This window comes from Apostichopus japonicus, chromosome 16 (assembly GCF_037975245.1).
Source record: "Apostichopus japonicus isolate 1M-3 chromosome 16, ASM3797524v1, whole genome shotgun sequence".
Lineage (NCBI taxonomy): Eukaryota > Metazoa > Echinodermata > Holothuroidea > Aspidochirotida > Stichopodidae > Apostichopus > Apostichopus japonicus.
Window position 1 is genome coordinate 11,868,798 of NC_092576.1, and position 18,271 is coordinate 11,887,068.

At 34.4% G+C, this 18,271-nt stretch overlaps 1 protein-coding gene across 7 annotated transcripts in view; it reads left to right on the forward strand.

The window, feature by feature from the left end:
• Nucleotides 1-18,271, forward strand: part of LOC139982378 (uncharacterized) — a 115,664-nt gene that overhangs the window by 68,595 nt on the left and 28,798 nt on the right. For 6 of the 7 annotated variants that reach the window (XM_071995140.1, XM_071995141.1, XM_071995142.1 and 3 more), the window contains 5 exons: nt 3,893-4,061; nt 6,647-6,766; nt 8,551-8,729; nt 9,424-9,569; nt 12,978-13,061. In XM_071995140.1, coding sequence (XP_071851241.1) covers nt 3,893-4,061; nt 6,647-6,766; nt 8,551-8,729; nt 9,424-9,569; nt 12,978-13,061 — 698 coding nt within the window. The remainder of the gene's footprint in view (nt 1-3,892; nt 4,062-6,646; nt 6,767-8,550; nt 8,730-9,423; nt 9,570-12,977; nt 13,062-18,271) is intronic. The other variant, XM_071995144.1, reaches the window with a different exon arrangement.

Here is an 18,271-nt window from a genome sequence, read left to right on the forward strand (position 1 = left end):
CAGATGATAAATTCATATTAAAGATGCCTTCGGTAATACGTTCTAACTTTTAGAAGATTATTCGATATTGCAAACACTCCTTTTAAAGCATCTTTTTGCCTCCTTTTCTATGATTTTCTCAACCTCATCGACCCCACGATGCCATAACGACACACATGACTAGCTTATCCTTTCCAATCGAACTTCAAACGGAAGAATGAAAAGTAAAAAAAAGTGGCAACTTTTAACGTTCTTCTCGTAGATATTTTCCGTTACCTGGTTGGCAATAAACCCCGCCCATTATGTGAATATTTAAATTCTATGAACGTCATGGCATGAATAATGAGGTAAATAATGTTCATATTTGCCTTTGTTGTAAGCAAACCTGTACACCGATGTGTACTACAACACCATGCTTTATTTGTGTACATTGTGTATGGCTGTGATACTGACAGGTTATCAAATACAAAAGGAAAAAAACACCACTATAAGGTTAAGTTGTCCAGAGCCAAAAAATGGAAATTTATGAAAAGGAAATGAGAGAGAAATGTTTAGCCTCATTGCAAAATCAATTTTTTTGGTCCCCTTTTCCTGGTGAATGTATCTATAGTAATAAATTCCAAAACTATAATAATTTGATTCAAAACTATCGCTCATATCTAATCAACCATGTAGATAAACAATTCATTCAATGTCCTTTCAGCTACTAAATGTAGTCCCTCCATGTGACCCAACAGTGATCAGCAATTAACACACGATACATTTATATACCACTCTTCGTATTAAATATACAGTAGTTACAGGTTTCATTTTTAATAAATTAGCTTCTTCCAGTCCGCTTGAAATGGAGAAGATCTTGTTAGCTTGTTGACCTCTTATATAGTACCCTATCTGAGCTATTAAGGCTATAAAGTTAAAATTATAAATAACGTTGAACAATACTGTAAATTTCACATTGTACATTGTTTTTTCTTTTCCACAATAATTCCTTCAGAGAGCATGTTTAACTAGTTTGTTGAACATTTTTAATAAAATAATAAATTAAAAACAAAATAATATTGCAGTAACATTTATATTGACTGCAACAGTAGATGAAATGACTTGAATGAATCAATCAAACGAAGAACCCTTCAAGTTCAATTTTTTTTTTCTGAAGTATTAGTCATCACATCCAATAATGAGTCTACCATACCCTATTGAAATAATTTTTCCATTTTTTTTGCCCCTTGCTTATTTTATTATAACTGACAATAGCTGTACATACATGTTTATATATATATTACCTCATGGATTTCAAAGACATCACTTACAGTAGCCTGTAAACTCCATCCATAGCCCTTTCAAAATGTGCAGTTAATTATATGCTTGGGTGGGTGGAGCATAAAGTCTACAGTACATACATGTGTATATCTACGTCCTATGATTACCCTAGATTGTTGTTAGATACATAGCGAATTTAAATGTCATCATAAAATCTCCATCATGTTGAAACCTACAGAACTTTTTACACTACATTCCTCTGTTATGCTCCAGAGCCACGAGGCATAGAAAAACCTATTAAACATGTACCGTACCGTAGTGTTTGCCTATATGTGTGCCGTTACAGTGATATTTAACGTTAAATATTGTATTGAAACCGTGAGACCCGAACCCTGTGGGAGCTATTTTTTTCTCGATAATATTCATCTCTTTGAGGCCAAAAGTTTACAACCGGAGGTTTTCTCTTCAGAGGCAAGGAGAAATGAAATGCACAGAATAGACCAGTGCTGTACTGTATATATTGCGTGTATAAGAGATGCATAGAAAAGTATTAAACCCTTTGTGCAGTAGCATATAGTGCTATATGAATACAGACGTGTGGATTGGGAGTTAATAGTCGAGGCTTTGATGTATAGTGAAAAGAATGGATGTATATATAATTTAGGCAGAATTTTCTCGTTATAATAATGTCACAAGTTAGGCGAACCAAAATAGATAGTCAAGCCCTAGTGCAGAATAATTTCTTGCTAGAATCAATTTATGTAAGTGAAATATTTCAATTTCTTTTTTAAATTTGTCATCTTCTTAATGGGTCCTTTTATCGAAGAGCATGGAAGTCCACCAAAAATAGTTTAGTAATCTGCTAAATTGTTAATTTGTGGTCATTGAATCACACTGCTTACTTAGTTCATGTATGTACAGTGTACCCCCTCCCCCCCCCCTCCTATTTGCAAGGTCACAGCGAGATTCCATCATTGAATTATATACAGCTCACTTAGTATGTGTAACCTTATAAAACCCATAGATCGACAGCATTGCACGAAGGCGTCCGTTCATCATGCAATTGCACAGTACAGTAGAGTGGATAAAGGCGTTGGCATTTGAAGCAATAAGGCTTATCAATCGGCAGGTTCTGGGTCCGAGTCCCGGCCGGGTCATAGTAAGGTGGGTTTTTCATTCCCAAGAGGCAATCTACAGTTTTCCCATTTGAAATGAATTTCTGAATTGAAAACATTCCAAATTTGAGTTAAAATGTTGAATTGGAAGCCACCCGACATGTAAGTTGTAATCCATAAACCCTTGCAAGCTTCTCCCACATTTGTGGTTGCTTAAGCGTTGTAGTAAAAAATAACTGCTGATTATTATTTATTATTATTATTTATTATGATGGATAGAAGTTGATTTTATATAGCCAGTAGATATTTGATTAATTAAAGCACTGTCTTGCAATTTCCTATAGCTAGTGACTAGAAATTGTGAGACTCTAGGACTGTGTCCTGTTGTGCAGTATGTTATATTGAAAATGCATACAAAATGTGTAACTTTCAATTTAAGAGACTTAAAGTATACCACCAGTGGTGAACATGCTGGAAATATATGAGGAAGGATGAATTAATCCTTGCAACATGTTACATTTTTTGCACAAAGGGAATGTTCGTAATTCCTTTCTCTCGATTTAGAAGAGTCTGAGATCAGAATAGCATCGCTTTTCTTCGCATACGACAATTGTAAATATTATCTGAAGATGAAAATTGTACTGTAATGATTTTCAAGGTGTATTCTTCATTGTGATATATAGCAATTCCCGCACTGCAATTTTTTTTTGCCCCGCTCTAAATTATGAAACAGGGTTGATGCTCCTCCACAAAATGTAAAATATAAATGAAATTTGTGAAATTGTTTTGTACTGTAAACCATAATTATCTGCAGAAATGACTTTACAATCAAAGGTTAAAGATTGGTATGTACATACATGTGTGTATGCATGTAAATGTGTTTGATGTTGTTTTGGGGTCTTTTTGTGCTGCATTTGTGAAGTAATTTATTACAGTGCAAGTTGTAATTTCAACGTCCTATGGTTTGAATGTTTGTTTCAATGTCTTTGTTTTCATTTGCACCTGTCTTACAGGTCTGTCTTATATATACTGTATATACATAATTATGTTATTGGTGTGTTAATTTTTAATACAGTGTATTATTGATCAATTTTTAATATTAATTCTTATCACTTATTCATTCATGTACCAGGTTTGCCTGTTGAATTTATTAGCCCAACTTGGGTGATGAAAAAAAAAAAAAAATGTGAAACAAAATTTCCAGATAAATTGTTCATATGCTGTTAAAGCTGTTTTGCCTACAGTATCTGGAAAAAGGATATCAGAAAGAAACAGGATTCAGGGTCCCAGTTTGTTTTAATATCAGCATTATTATCAGCAATAATTATTATTATTATTGCTTAGCATGACCTGGGGTTGGGGGGGGGGTGCATGGGCAGAGATGGGATGGTGTGGTCATTGGGAATTTTTTGGGTGATTTTTTCGTTACATTAGCAGCTGGGACAGACGTGCTCATGTGTTCTGGAAGAAAAGAGCGCTTTCCTAGACTCTGTCGACAAAATACTGATCCGTGTTTTTTAACGTACCCTCCCCCACAGAGAATCGGCCGTTACATGACCATCTGCTGGCACGACATTCGGACCTTGGTGATGGACACGGTTATCCAGCCGGATTCATCCTTGGCCAAGTGGTGGGAGATCTTTGTGCTCTTAGTCACCCTGGCGATCGCCACCGGCTATCCGTACGTAGCCAGCTTCTTTGGCAAAGGTACAGTACAAGTTTACAAGTTTAATCTTCTCAAATTTGTTTTGCAGGATCTGTCTCTCTATTTCTCTATATTAATCTGCAAATTATCTTTTTTTTTCGTAAAATCGGCCGAGATCTGTAGACTGGAATCCGGTCTATGGTTTTCAATTTTTTTTTTTTTTTTTTTTTTGGTCCGAAAAAAACAAAACAAAAACCTTGCGTTCGTGCATGACAAAAGTCGGAGACTAGAAAATACTCAACAGTATGTGCATGTGTTGGGGTTTTCAAAGTCAGTTTGAACCAGTCTAAATATATCACAGCTAACTGTTTTGTTTGTGTTTAGGCTATTCCTATGTAGTGCCAGCTTTGTTTCAATACTCCCATAGTTCTCCGGCTGAGCTTCAAGTATAACCTTGAACCCTTAAACCGAAATGGCGACCAGATGCTGCATCTGATATATTTAGCCATCCCTCGCCGTTCGACCGTGTCGAAACAGCTAGGGAATGCTCTCAGTGGCTCATGACAAGAAACGATATCTCCACTCGGCAATTTACCCCGGGGAATACGAGAAGCAATCTACTCTCGCGCCTCTATCAACGTAGAGAGAGGGAGAGAGATAAAGCGTTGCGTGAGTTATCTGGCATGATCTCTCGTCGCACAGCTGCACCGTATCTAGAGCCTGGTACTGTTGTGGCTAACGTGAAGATAACAGGAAGTTTCCTTAATTTTAACGGTGCTACTGTTCCACAATACCAGCGTTTGTTGACCTGGAGTGTCAGTTCTCCCTGGGGTGGGGTGGGGTGGGAGACGTCGTGGCTGGACTTTTAGGAGACATATTGATATTAAGATTTCTTGAAAAAATTCATCCGTAGCTTCTTTATCAACTGTTATTAAAGGAAAGGTGCAAAGCTAACTACTGTATTTATTATTCTGATTATTATTATGATTATTGTATTTAGGCATAAAATACATATTTCTCTTCAAGAGTAAATATCATCCAGCGCTTCTCTCTGTTCTGCTATGGGATGAGAAGCTGTACAGTAGCCTAAAAACAAACAAAATCTCTCCCAAAAGAATAAGTATATCCATGTAGCTCTTTTTTTTTAACAGCTGAAGGGGGTGCGAAAGCTATCAAGGCATTAGAAACAAAATTCTGGAAAGAGTACATTCATCCATATTTTTAAAAGAAAAAATTCCAACTGCTAAGGGGGTTCAAGTAGTGGAAAAGGTCTTTAAAGAAACACTGCACTTAAAAATAGCCACGGTTTATATCCCACAGACATCACTGCATGCCATTTAGACTCTCGTTGTTGTTGTTGTTTATTTTCTTGTTTTTGTTATTGTTTTCTTTGGCCTAGTATTTGTTGGAATTCTAAGACCCATCTTTAAATGGAAGTTATTACTTCCAAAGACAGGCTCAAAATTTTGCCGTCCATGGCAAAAAATTATTTGGGTGTTCGACACTGTGTTTTAAGACGACCATAGACTGACTGGTGCATAGTAGTATATATATATGTATATATATATATGTATATGTATATATATATATATATATATAGGGATGTGTGTGTATGGTTGCTTGTTGCTTCTCCCCAAAGTATATCTTCGCATCGAATAATATTAATGCAAATGGAATAAACAAATAATTACAGTCAGTCTCTTGAAGTACTGTAGGCGCTCAAGAACGCTCAGTTTTTTAAGAGTACATATTAAAAACGGCGAATTTTATGTTGGCAGTGTTTGGGGACTTTGCCTTATCTGATTTCTTCCCACAAAGGGACGATTTAGAACGTAAGGTCAAGTTCATTTTTCAGCATAAATTTAAAGAATGACCACAAAAAAAAATTCTTCTCCCTTTTCTCTCCTGTTTTTGTATTTCTTTCTTCCGTCTAAAATGAGAAAACCGAGATGATGTTATCATTGTGAGAATGAATCGTAAAATGAGAACCTGTCCCAAAGGCTTCAATGTGGAGAAGAAATCAACAAAAAAGAGACATATAAATTTAATTTTCAAACAGAGGGAAGAAAAAAAAAAAATCTTTATTGATTCATAAGTTAGAACTGTGTTATAATAGCAAAGGAATGGTATCGGCAGTGGGTTTTATGTTAATTTAACCATGTTGTGTACTAGCTACTCATAAATTTTGATCAGAGCTCCTTACCTCTCGTCCTTGCATTGCTTTGTGGCATATGATGATTGATCTGATTCATGAAACTGGATAAATAAAGCTTGGAATAGAGCAAATTGGGGGTGGATACCCCCCAAAAAAAATCCAAATATAAAATTCCAAACAAAAAATTTCCCCCCAAAAAATTTACAAAAACAAATAAAAAAAGTGGCTGACTCGTTTATTCTTGGTATATTTACGGGCAAGTGGGTTCGCCAAAATTTTGTTAAAGACGTTGGAAGAAATTTTTTGTACAGCTTTCGGAACTTGCTGATCATGGAGATCTAGATTGCATCATCTTGTTTTTAACATGAAGTCCAGGGTCAGGGTTTGGAAGGTTGCCTAATATATGAACCGTTGATTTGATTGATTGAAGGTTAATTGTCTTTATATTTCTATTGTCTTTTGATTGTCGTCTTTTAATTGTTTTTACTTCAGCTGGTGGTGACGTGGATCCCAATCAGAACCTACTGGTATTGACAGTGATGTACATAATGGACTTCATCCTGCTCTTTGACATAATTTTCCACCTTCGGACGGCGGTGGTCACCCCGAACGGTACGGTATCATGGCCGCAGTAGTTTTGCTGTCAAATTATAGCGCTTATTCTAGAAACTAAGCTGTAAGTGCTTTACAAATAAAAGAAACTTCAAAAACTTAAACAATAGAAATTAACGATGAAATCAAATAGAAAGGAGAATTGGCAAAAATTTACTGGATCTAAGAAAAATTCCTGTATTAAATGCTATTTTCATTTTCAGTTTCATTTTATATTCCACAACAATATACACATATAATGATGTTAAATATATATATATATATATACAGCATTCATAATTGTGAAAGTGTTCCAAGATTGGCCCCAGGGTTCAACAAAGTAGAACCCTCCCATAAAGTTGAAGGTTTACAGTCTTGTTCAAGGTTTACAGTCTTGCTCAAGGTTTACAGTCTTGTTCAAGGTTTACAGTCTTGCTCAAGGTTTACAGTCTTGCTCAAGGTTTACAGTCTTGTTCAAGGTACATTAATATTAATTCAACCCCCCCCTTGATTAACAATTTTTGCAAAAATGCAGCAACTACTGTAACAACTTTATGGAAGCATATATACTGTATGTATATTTCCCCTAAATTCTGTTCTATTTCAAAATTTCTCTTTTAACTTGCAACTGAGTCGAAGACATACTCATACATACTAAAGTACAAATACACAGTTCACTTGATGTTGTTACTATTTTCATTTGGTTTTCCTATTCCTATTCTAGGTCCCCACCACCCCCCCCCCTTGGTTTTTCCTTTATGGAATAAGTATTAACATTGCAGTTGCTATAATTGGTCGATAGAAGTCCCATTAATGTCACATATAATATCAAAAGTCAATGCATCCTGTCAAGATGATGACATGGCTAGGAGTAACGTGCATCGCTGATTGCTTTCCAACCTACGAAAATGAGGGAACTCTCCACTCTTTTTTTCTTTTGCTTATAGCCAGCCATTAAAAATTGACGTTATCATGAATGCTAAAGAGCTTTCTTGGCAATTGACTAGAATTATTAAGAAACAAAAATTTGCCCAGTCTGCCAAGGGTGTAGCGAGGCATTTCTGAATCTTGTCTCGTCGAGATGATTCGTTTCTAGGAGAGCGTAATTATTTTGTTATAAAAGGTATATATATGCACAGACCGGGAGGAGGTAACTGAATAAACGATATTGATTCTTGTCTTGATTGGTTCATTTCTTTATTCTTTCACTAATACATTCATTCATTTGTTTATTTATTCATACATTCATTCACTGATTCGTTCATTTATTCATTCATTGATATATTCATTGATTTATTAATACATTCGTTTACTGATTCATACATTTATTTGTTCATTCATACATTCATTCACTGATTCATTCACACATTTATTCATTCGTTCATTCACTGATACATTCATTCATTCATACATTCATTCACTGATTCATTCTCTGATTCGTTTATTTATTTATTCATTCATTGATTAATTCATTGATTCACTGATTCATACATTTATTCGTTCATTCATACATTCATGCAATGATTCATTCACACATTTATTCATTCGTTCATTCATACATTCATTCATTCGTTCATTCATACAATACATTCACTGATTCACACATTTACTCATTCGTTCATTCATACATACATTCACTGATTCATTCATTCATACATTCATTCACTGATTCATTCATTCATTCATACATTCATTCACTGATTCATTCATTTATTCATTCATTCATTCACTGATTCATTCATATATTCATACATTCATTCGCTGATTCATTCACTGATTCATTCGCCATCTTTCCCATTTCACAGGCACAAACAAAGACTTTGACAGTATACGAGAGCACTACGTCAAGAGCTGGGGTTTTGTCTTCGACGTCCTGGCCATCATCCCGTTGGACCTGTTCTGCTTGCTGTTCCCGGCCAAAAGTGAAGCCCGAGTGCAGATGCTCTATCTGTTCTCCTTGAACAGACTGATTAAATTCTGGAGGGTATGATTTGGTCTTTAGATATATCAGCACTTTGCTGGACATGCCTCCCCCCAACCCCACCCCCATCCCCCCCCATATCACTGAAAAGTGAAGAGACAGTTCCCATAATGATGGAACTACTATCTAGGTCTCACCGATCCTACACATCTCTTCTACAGACAGTGTACATATCTGTGTTCTATTCACTAAGCCTACACATCTCTCCTACAGTGTACAATGGGTGTTCTATTCACCAAGCCTTTAGGTTTTGTTCCCAGAAATTTTCTTTTCCTTTTCTAGATTTTTCATCTACATATCTTTTATATATATATATATATATATATATATATATATATATATATATATATATATATATATATATATATATATATATATATATATATATATATATATATAAATATATATATAAATAAATATATATATATATATATAAAATATATATAAATATATATATGTATATAAATATATATATATATATATATATATATATATATAAAATATATATAAATATATATATAAATATATATATATATATATATTTATATTTATATATATATATATATATATATATATATATATAAATATATATATATATATATATATATATATATATATATATATATATATATATATATAAAATATATATAAATATATATATAAATATATATATATATATATATTTTTTTTTACTCAGGTACCAAACTACATCAAGAAATTGGAAGGCGACCTGACGGTCAATATCGGTACCATTAGGATGTTTAAGTTTTTCATCTACATATCTTTCTTCTCTCATTGGTTCTCCTGCCTCTGGTATCTGGTTGCCTGCGGACAGACCGCGGAGTAAGTTATGTCTCTTCACATATATATCTACTAACCAGTTAAAGCATATTAACGTTGTGAACATTCCGTCTTTTTTCAATAATTTTTTTTCTCCTTTTCTAAGACTAATTGAATTACCATGGCAACTGCTGCTTTATCATTTTTTCAACTTTTTTATTTTATTTTTTGGTATGCGAGGAAATATTGAATTTTCAATTTGACAATATATATTTATATTTTTGTTGAAGGTACCATTCCTCTGATTATTATTTCTGTTGAATTCTTTCAATTTTGTCGTATATTTTATTCGTTTATTGTTTTTCCGTTAAAGGCCACTTGCTGGTTTTGGTGACCAAAAATATCATGGAATATTTCAAAAAAAAAATTAGAACAGTCAACCAATCTGTTACTTTAATTTATACCAAAAACAAACAAAAATATATATTTAGAAAATTCTCATATTTTTACCAAGTGCTAAAATATTCTTTTTGGAAAATTCATTTTTATTTTTTTGTCGTTAAGGTTGGGGATGGGGGGGATGGGGTTATGAGGAGGGAGCAGGGCTGCCCTAATAGCAATAAAGGCAGTCTCAAAAAATGACATAAGTAGTACATGCAGAAGATGTCAAATGAGAGCTTCAAAATTGATGTAATTTTATAAATTCTATACTAGAAGAATTTTTACATGCTAAACTGTTCAAACTGATGTAATAATGTAGTTGGAAGGTAATTGTATGGACAATAAGTAGAAAAATCATTATAATATTGGATTTTCAAATTTTCGGTAGTGGCTGAGAGTTTATAGCCCTTTACTAAGTGAAATGCACCCTGATATCATTTGTTTGTTTTTGATCATGTCAAACAACAGACACCTCATCTAAAACTGAACAAGTGGCCATTTTGTTTTTTGTCTCTGCCATCCTCATTTTGCTATAGTCATATTTTTTCTGTCGATTTTTGTCTTTCTATATTATTTTAGATTTTATTTGATGCCAGAGTAATAAGATAGCATGACGGTAGCATAATGATTTTTTTTTTCTGTTTATTGAACTATTAAAATCATCTCCATATTGACATGTACTTATCCATATTATATATATTTATAGAATTTTATTTTTAATGAACAGGGAGAGCTCACCTAAGGCCCTTGCTGTGAATCTTAACTAACAACCAACAAGTTGACGAGACTTTCACCACACTATAATTTTTTTCAAATAATAATTATATTATTTCAAACGAAACACCCAGTCAAGCTAATATTTAGCATATTACAGCTTAATGGGCTTATTTTTAGTATGGAATATGATCGTCCGAACAGCTGACAGAATCTAACCCCAAAAGCACATTTCTGTCAAACCGGAAGCCGTCTTTAAGCAGCATTTTGCGTCCTTTTCTATGATTTTTTCTCAACCTCACTGACTCCACTATGCCATAACGACATACATAACTAGCTTATCTATTTAAATCTTACTTCAAATGGTGGCATAAAATTCGAAAAATTTGCAACTTTCAACTTTGTTTTTCTCCTAGATGTTTTCCGTTGGGATCCCAATAAACCTCGCCCGTAATATGAATATTTAAACACTACGAATGTCATTGACCAATACGTAATACAACACCATGCTTGATTTGTGTACAGTCTATATGGCAGTTGTACCAGAGAGTTCCATAACAACTCCCTGGTTGTACCAATGCAAAGTCTTGAATCTATTTTTAGCAACGGCTCATAACTAAACCTGCATCTCTGATTGGTTGAATTCAAACTAGTGGGTTTGGGGGAACTGTATGCAATTAATTTTAAATGTGGAATTTGTCGTGGACACTTTTCTCATTATCTGCAAATATCCTTAATTACTCGCCAATTAACGTTGTTGGCAGGGAAAAACTTGGCTAATCTTAGTTTGCTGTTTTGTGATTGTTATATGTAAAAACTTGATGGACATGTCAAAAAAGTAGAAAACGGCGACCATTTCATGAAAACAAAACTGAAATCTGAAAGTTATGGAAGGTCCTCGCAAAGGGTTACAGAAAGCCAAAAGAAATGACAGAAACAAGAATAATAAGAACACAAAAGAAAAAAATTCTAAGCTCTACGTTTAATCAATTTAGTTGCAAAAGTATGGTTTTACGATCACGATACATCCATAATAATGCCCCGTACCCTTGTACTCGGAAGAAAACAGATGGGATGGGAGCAGGAAGCTAAAACATCAATATAAATTGTTTCTGAGTGTATTAATTTCGTTCTGTTTTAATTTTTTTAAACTACAAACGCATGAGAGCATACGACATAGACCTTCGTCAGGGGATTCGAGAGATGCATCGAGATTTAAGAATGCAGCGATATAAATCAGCTGCGATATTTGGCGATAATGCCAGGTTTGCACAAAGCTGAAATTAAAATATTTTGAAAGAAAGAAGAAAAGAAAGTTCATGGAAAGTTCAAATTAGATAACAGAAGGGGGATTGTCGCGGTAAGAGGTATTAGAAATAGGTTAATCCCTCTTTTCCTAAAATTATGTGGAAAAAAAAAAAGATATATTTAAAAGACGGTCGTTGCAGCAGAAGAATTGGGGACGTACAGGTTTTGCGGTATTAAATTTAGAGGGCGACATCACACTTTTTTTTCCCTTTCATAATATAAAAACCAAGTTCATTTCTAGTCCCTCTCAAATTTTATAGAATAAAAACTTAGCTGAAAGTTGTGACCCCCCCCCACCCATGCGAAAATCACTATTGAAAAACGGTGATGGCCGTATGGGAATATAAAATGCAGGATTTCAGTCATAACTAATTATGTAAAAACAAATTCTGTAATTTTTTTTTTTTTTTTTTTTGGACATCTAAACATCACAATGAGGATAACATTAAAAGAAAATCCATCGACTGTGGACTCTCAGACTGTAAGCACTGTGCGGAAGTTTAGCACCCGTATGTTACGTTAAATATTAGTATCGGTCTGTCATCGGGAGTCTCATGTAACTCCAAGTGCCGATAAAAGTTTTTCTGATAGTGATGGTTTCCTTGTGTCATCGGTGAAGTTAAGAGACGGTGAGATAACGACTAGTACAATGAAGTCATTGTTCATTACCGATGGATGCCTCCGTAGGTCCGTCCTTCCGATTTGATTTAAGAGATAAAAAAAAAATCGAGGATTTTCTATTAAGCAGATCCAAAATTGTCCACCAAATTCAGACACATGATTTGTACAAAAATCAATTTCTCCCCCTTTATGTTTCTTTTTCCCTTTCTTTTGGCTACCTTTAGCTATATCTATTATTCTCTCTCTCTTTGATTTTTTTTTCCCCATTTTTTTTCTCTTTCCTTCCCTTTAATTTCTGCATAAGATTTTAAACAGAAATGATACGATCTAATTTCTTTTTTTTTAATATCTATTTGTCATGTGATTGCCTCTCTCTCCCCACACAAGCTGCCAGGTGGATTTGAAGAACCAAACCTCGAATTTTGTATTCAATAGCAAAGGGTCGTCGTCCCTTGAGTCGCCCGCTCAAAGGTCAGCTGAATATTCATGAAGGTTGTTTGTGTGGCATGTTTCAAAAAAGTACTCGCACCGGCCGAGCTGCATGTGAGCACACACAGTATATATGCACGCACATATTATCATGCACTGCCATGCAACCTTTGGTTTCTTTCTTTACTCTTCAGGGTTTCTGTATATATTTTACTACTATATCTAACTCTCTCTCTGTAGTTTCTAATTATTTTTTTCGATTTTTTTTTTCCTTTTAATTGTCTCCATTTTTTTTTTTTGTCTTATTCAATTTTTTTTAAATCTTTTTCTTTTCTCATGCATATACAGCACTATTGGTAGTTTATAGAGCTAATATTAACATCTAACTCTTGACCTGTTTATTTATTTATCTTTCTGTCTTTCTTTCCTTGAGTTTTGTGTTTTTTTTCCTGTCAAACTAACCCAAACATAATTCTCTTTAGTTTAAACCAAATGTCTATATATTCATTTATGTACTCATATATAAATATATATATACTTGTAAATGTAATTTAGTACTGCCATTGTTTTTATATATATATATATATATATATATATATAAATATATATATATGTATATATATATATATATATATATATATATATATATATATAATCTAGCATTTACATCCTTCTGTCTGCAGTTAACTACTTAACGCCTATCCTGTGTCTTATTCTTCTTCTAATACACATGTATTGGGGGTAAAAAAATCATTTGTTTCATAATATTCTACAAGTTTGATTCTCTGAAATCTCCTTCTCTCATCTAACTTTCTTTTCCTATTTTGACAGATACTGTATATAGAGCCTTCTTTCTTGACTTAGAAACACCTATTTTCTTCCCCCCCCCCTTGTTTTTTTCTTCATTCACTCTCACTGTAAATCTACCAGACTACTACGTAATATGCCTTCCTAATGTTTCGGCCCTCTTGCACTCTTAGTTTGATATATGCACACACTATATATATATTTATGTATATATTGAAGTCACTCTCTCTTTTCTGGTATCTGCACAAGTTTCACAGTTTTTGTCATGCTTTTCTAGTCATAAGCATCACTGCACATTTCATTTCTATGTTTGGGATCATTTTTCTATTTGTATTTTTTCAAATTTTTTTTTTACTTCTTCTTTCTTCTTCTTGAGATCACATTTTTTTCTCTAACATTTGCCACAAAAAAAAAAAAGATATATTTTTACAAAAAAAAACAAAAAAACAGAAAAGATAAGAATGCGATACAGTAATCAAAGAAAATACATATTTGCACCCTATTTTTATTTTAGCATGTTTATATTAGGCTTTCAAACGTCACACATCAGTTCATTGTCATCGTTGCAATGTGTACCTCTGCTCAGAGTCTCTCTTTGTTTTAATAATAAATGAAGAAGGTGGTTGCCCTTTTGCATATTCATGATCAATCAATTTCTCTGACAGAATATAAAGAACAAATACTGAGATTTAAATATATTTAATAATTCAACCTTTTGAAAAGGTATTTGTCGCTTGAAGAAAGGACAGAACAGCATAATACGAAAGGGACTAATGTCTCCATCCAAAATTGGGCCATGGCAAAATTATTTCAATGTTCCCAAAAACTGTTAAAAGGAAAAGTTGAAAGTAACATCTTCAGAGGATATTTATTCTTTGATAATTGCATACACATACTCAGGTCTCTATTAGACATCTCGGCCACACAGTTTGGGTGTCCACCTAAGCTGTCGTCTGACAAGAAACACATTGCAAACTTTGAGATCAGAAAAAGCAGTTATATTGAGCAGGAGAATGTGAATACCTCTTTTTTTTTCTCTTTTTTTTATTTCATAATAAAACAAAAAACTGTTACTTTTACACATTCTTTTTTTCATGTCTCCTCTCTTTTTGTTTTTTTATTATTTTCTTTATTATTTCTTTTGGCACCTACTTTTCTTTACACTTGAGTCAATTAGTCTCTTCACATGAGAGGGAAACTGTGACACTTCTCGGAGAACGGCTACGATCTCTGAAAGGTGTTAATACACACCACCGACTCGCCACGCAACTCTATCCGATTCAAGCATCTCTGCACAAGCTTAAACTTTTAATTGACGTCATACTCGAGGATAATAACCTTAAAACTCGGTATTAAAAAGAGGCTTTATTTCTTGCGAGCAATAATCGTGCAAGTGTATGTGTGTATGTGACAGGAGGGCGTAAATTTTGCCACTGGAACCATATTTTTGTATCAGATGTGAAGTCTCTACTGGAACCATGGCTTTCACCAAATTTGAAACAAATTTTATATGGTACAGTATCTAAAAGAAAAAAAAGGGAAAATTGAGAGGTCTTGGAAGGAAGTATTCCAAAAGTTGGCCTTTCAAATGGGTGTCGGTGGAAAGATGACATATCATAAAACAGAACTATGTTTTATTTTTTTTAAAGTTTGAATAGTTGGGGAAATTTTAATCTGCCCATTTTCATCCATAGGCAGATATTCCCAGTATGAGAAGGATATCTAGAAGGGAAAACTTTGATTGAGATGATCTTTTGAGACCAAAATGGAACAACCAATATTAAAATGAAATTGCAGTGAACTGATGATCATAGAGAATTCTATTAAACTTGGAAGCAATTTTTTTTTTCAAAAATGAATTGGGGAATTTTTTCTCCTGAGCCTACTTGTGGAGAGAGTGATGGGTGGGTTCTATAGACCGGACGAAAATCACAAATGAGCCAATCAGAATTTGCCTTAGAGTTCACGTTAAGATAAATGTTGGGATTATTAATATGTATGTATATATATTAGATCCTCCTGCAAGTAGGAACTCGCGAAGAAGCCTCATTGGCTTATCAAAGCCGCAAGCTGACCGAAGTCAGTCTCCTACATTCATATTTAACGTCCATGATTATGAATTGTTAATTGTCAACAACTCTGTAACTGGACGACATACATTGATCTGGGAGTGACTCGAACCGGGGACCTTATGATTGAAAGGCACCGGCACCCACAATTAATATTATTATTCACAACAGATTTAATGAAGGTCAAAGGTGTACAAGCAGTTATGTACAGAAATAATACACACGAAAAGTAGTTGTTGAAATCAAGTTGACGAGGTATGCAAAAATGAGAGACATTACTCGACAATAATGAATCTGATGCAGTTTCAAATTAACGAATTAAATTAACGAATTCATTATCTTTCATTTTAATGATATTTCTAAGTATTACAGTTTTCGAAACATTGCGTCAACTATGGCATACTGAAATTCGGAACGATGAGTTTAAAGTCGGGACAAAACAGTCGCGTTTGCAATGGTTTTTAAGTTGAGGCTCGGCTGTACAGTAAGCCTATTATAATAGTACCTCTCGTTATGAGTTTCGCAGAGTTGGACAGGCATGATGGGATATTATCACCCACGAAACGAGAAAACAAACTGTACATCAATAACGAGTTTGTGCCTCATGTCAAAATACGCAGAAAACAGAGGAACTAGCCACGGAAATAATTTGAGATTCTCAAGTCATCACTTTCGTCTTTTGCTTTTCGAAAGAAAAACAGAAATAAATAAATAAATCATAAATAGAAGACAAGAAATATGAATGCTGCTTCTCTCATATCACATCAAAGTTTCATGCTTGCAAACATGATCATTCTTCATTTATCATTACCATACATTTTTAAACACATTCAAATGCCATATTAATTGCAGTGTCTTTAAGAAGATGTAAGTTGGTACTCTTATATTCAATACTGTTTTCTTTTTAAAGTTTTACAATGCTCCCTAGAATTTAGTTTTCAGTTGCTTCATTTACGTGCTAGTTAGGTGGTGGAGGGTAAGACATAGTTTTAAGGTTTGCGGGCATCAATATTTTTGCTAAATGCATATTAGACTAGAAGTTCATATCGTTGTTATATGTATATATATATTTCAGAGGACAGTAGATATGTTCTGATTTAACCTAAGTACTTTAACTCTGAAAGTACATGCACCTACTGTGATACATACAACTACATGCTACACAAACGACTATGTACACGTACTGTGATACACACAACTACATGCTGCACATACGACTACGTCCAGGTAGTTTGATACACAACTACATGCTACACATATGACTACGTCCACATACTGTGATACACAACTACATGCTACACATACGACTACGTCCAGGTACTGTGATACACAACTACATGCTACACAAACGACTATGTGCACGTACTGTGATACACACAACTACATGCTGCACATACGACTACGTCCAGGTAGTTTGATACACAACTACATGCTACACATATGACTTCATCCACATACTGTGATACACAACTACATGCTACACATACGACTACGTCCACGTACTGTGATACACAACTACATGCTACACATACGACTACGTCCACGAACTATGATACACACAACTACATGCTACACATACGACTATGTCCACGTACTGTGATACACAACTACATGCTACACATACGACTACGTCCACGTACTGTGATACACACAACTACATGCTACACATACGACTACGTCCACGTACTGTGATACACAACTACATGCTACACATACGACTACATCCACGTACTATGATACACACAACTACATGCTACACATACGACTATGTCCACGTACTGTGATACACAACTACATGCTACACAAACGACTGCGTGCATGTACTGTGATACACACAACTACATGCTACACATAAGACTGTCCACGTACTGTGATACACACAACTACATGCTACACAAGACTACGTCCACGTACTGTGATACACACAACTACATGCTACACATACGACTACGTCCACGTACTGTGATACACAACTACATGCTACACATACGACTACATCCACGTACTATGATACACACAACTACATGCTACACAAGACTACGTCCACGTACTGTGATACACACAACTACATGCTACACAAACGACTGCGTGCATGTACTGTGATACACACAACTACATGCTACACATAAGACTACGTCCACGTACTGTGATACACACAACTACATGCTACACATAAGACTACGTCCATGTACTGTGATACACAAAACTACATGCTACACAAACGACTGCGTGCACGTACTGTGATACACACAACTACATGCTACACATAAGACTATGTCCACGTACTGTGATACACAACTACATGCTACACAAACGACTGCATGCACGTACTGTGATACACACAACTACATGCTACACAAACGACTGCGTGCACGT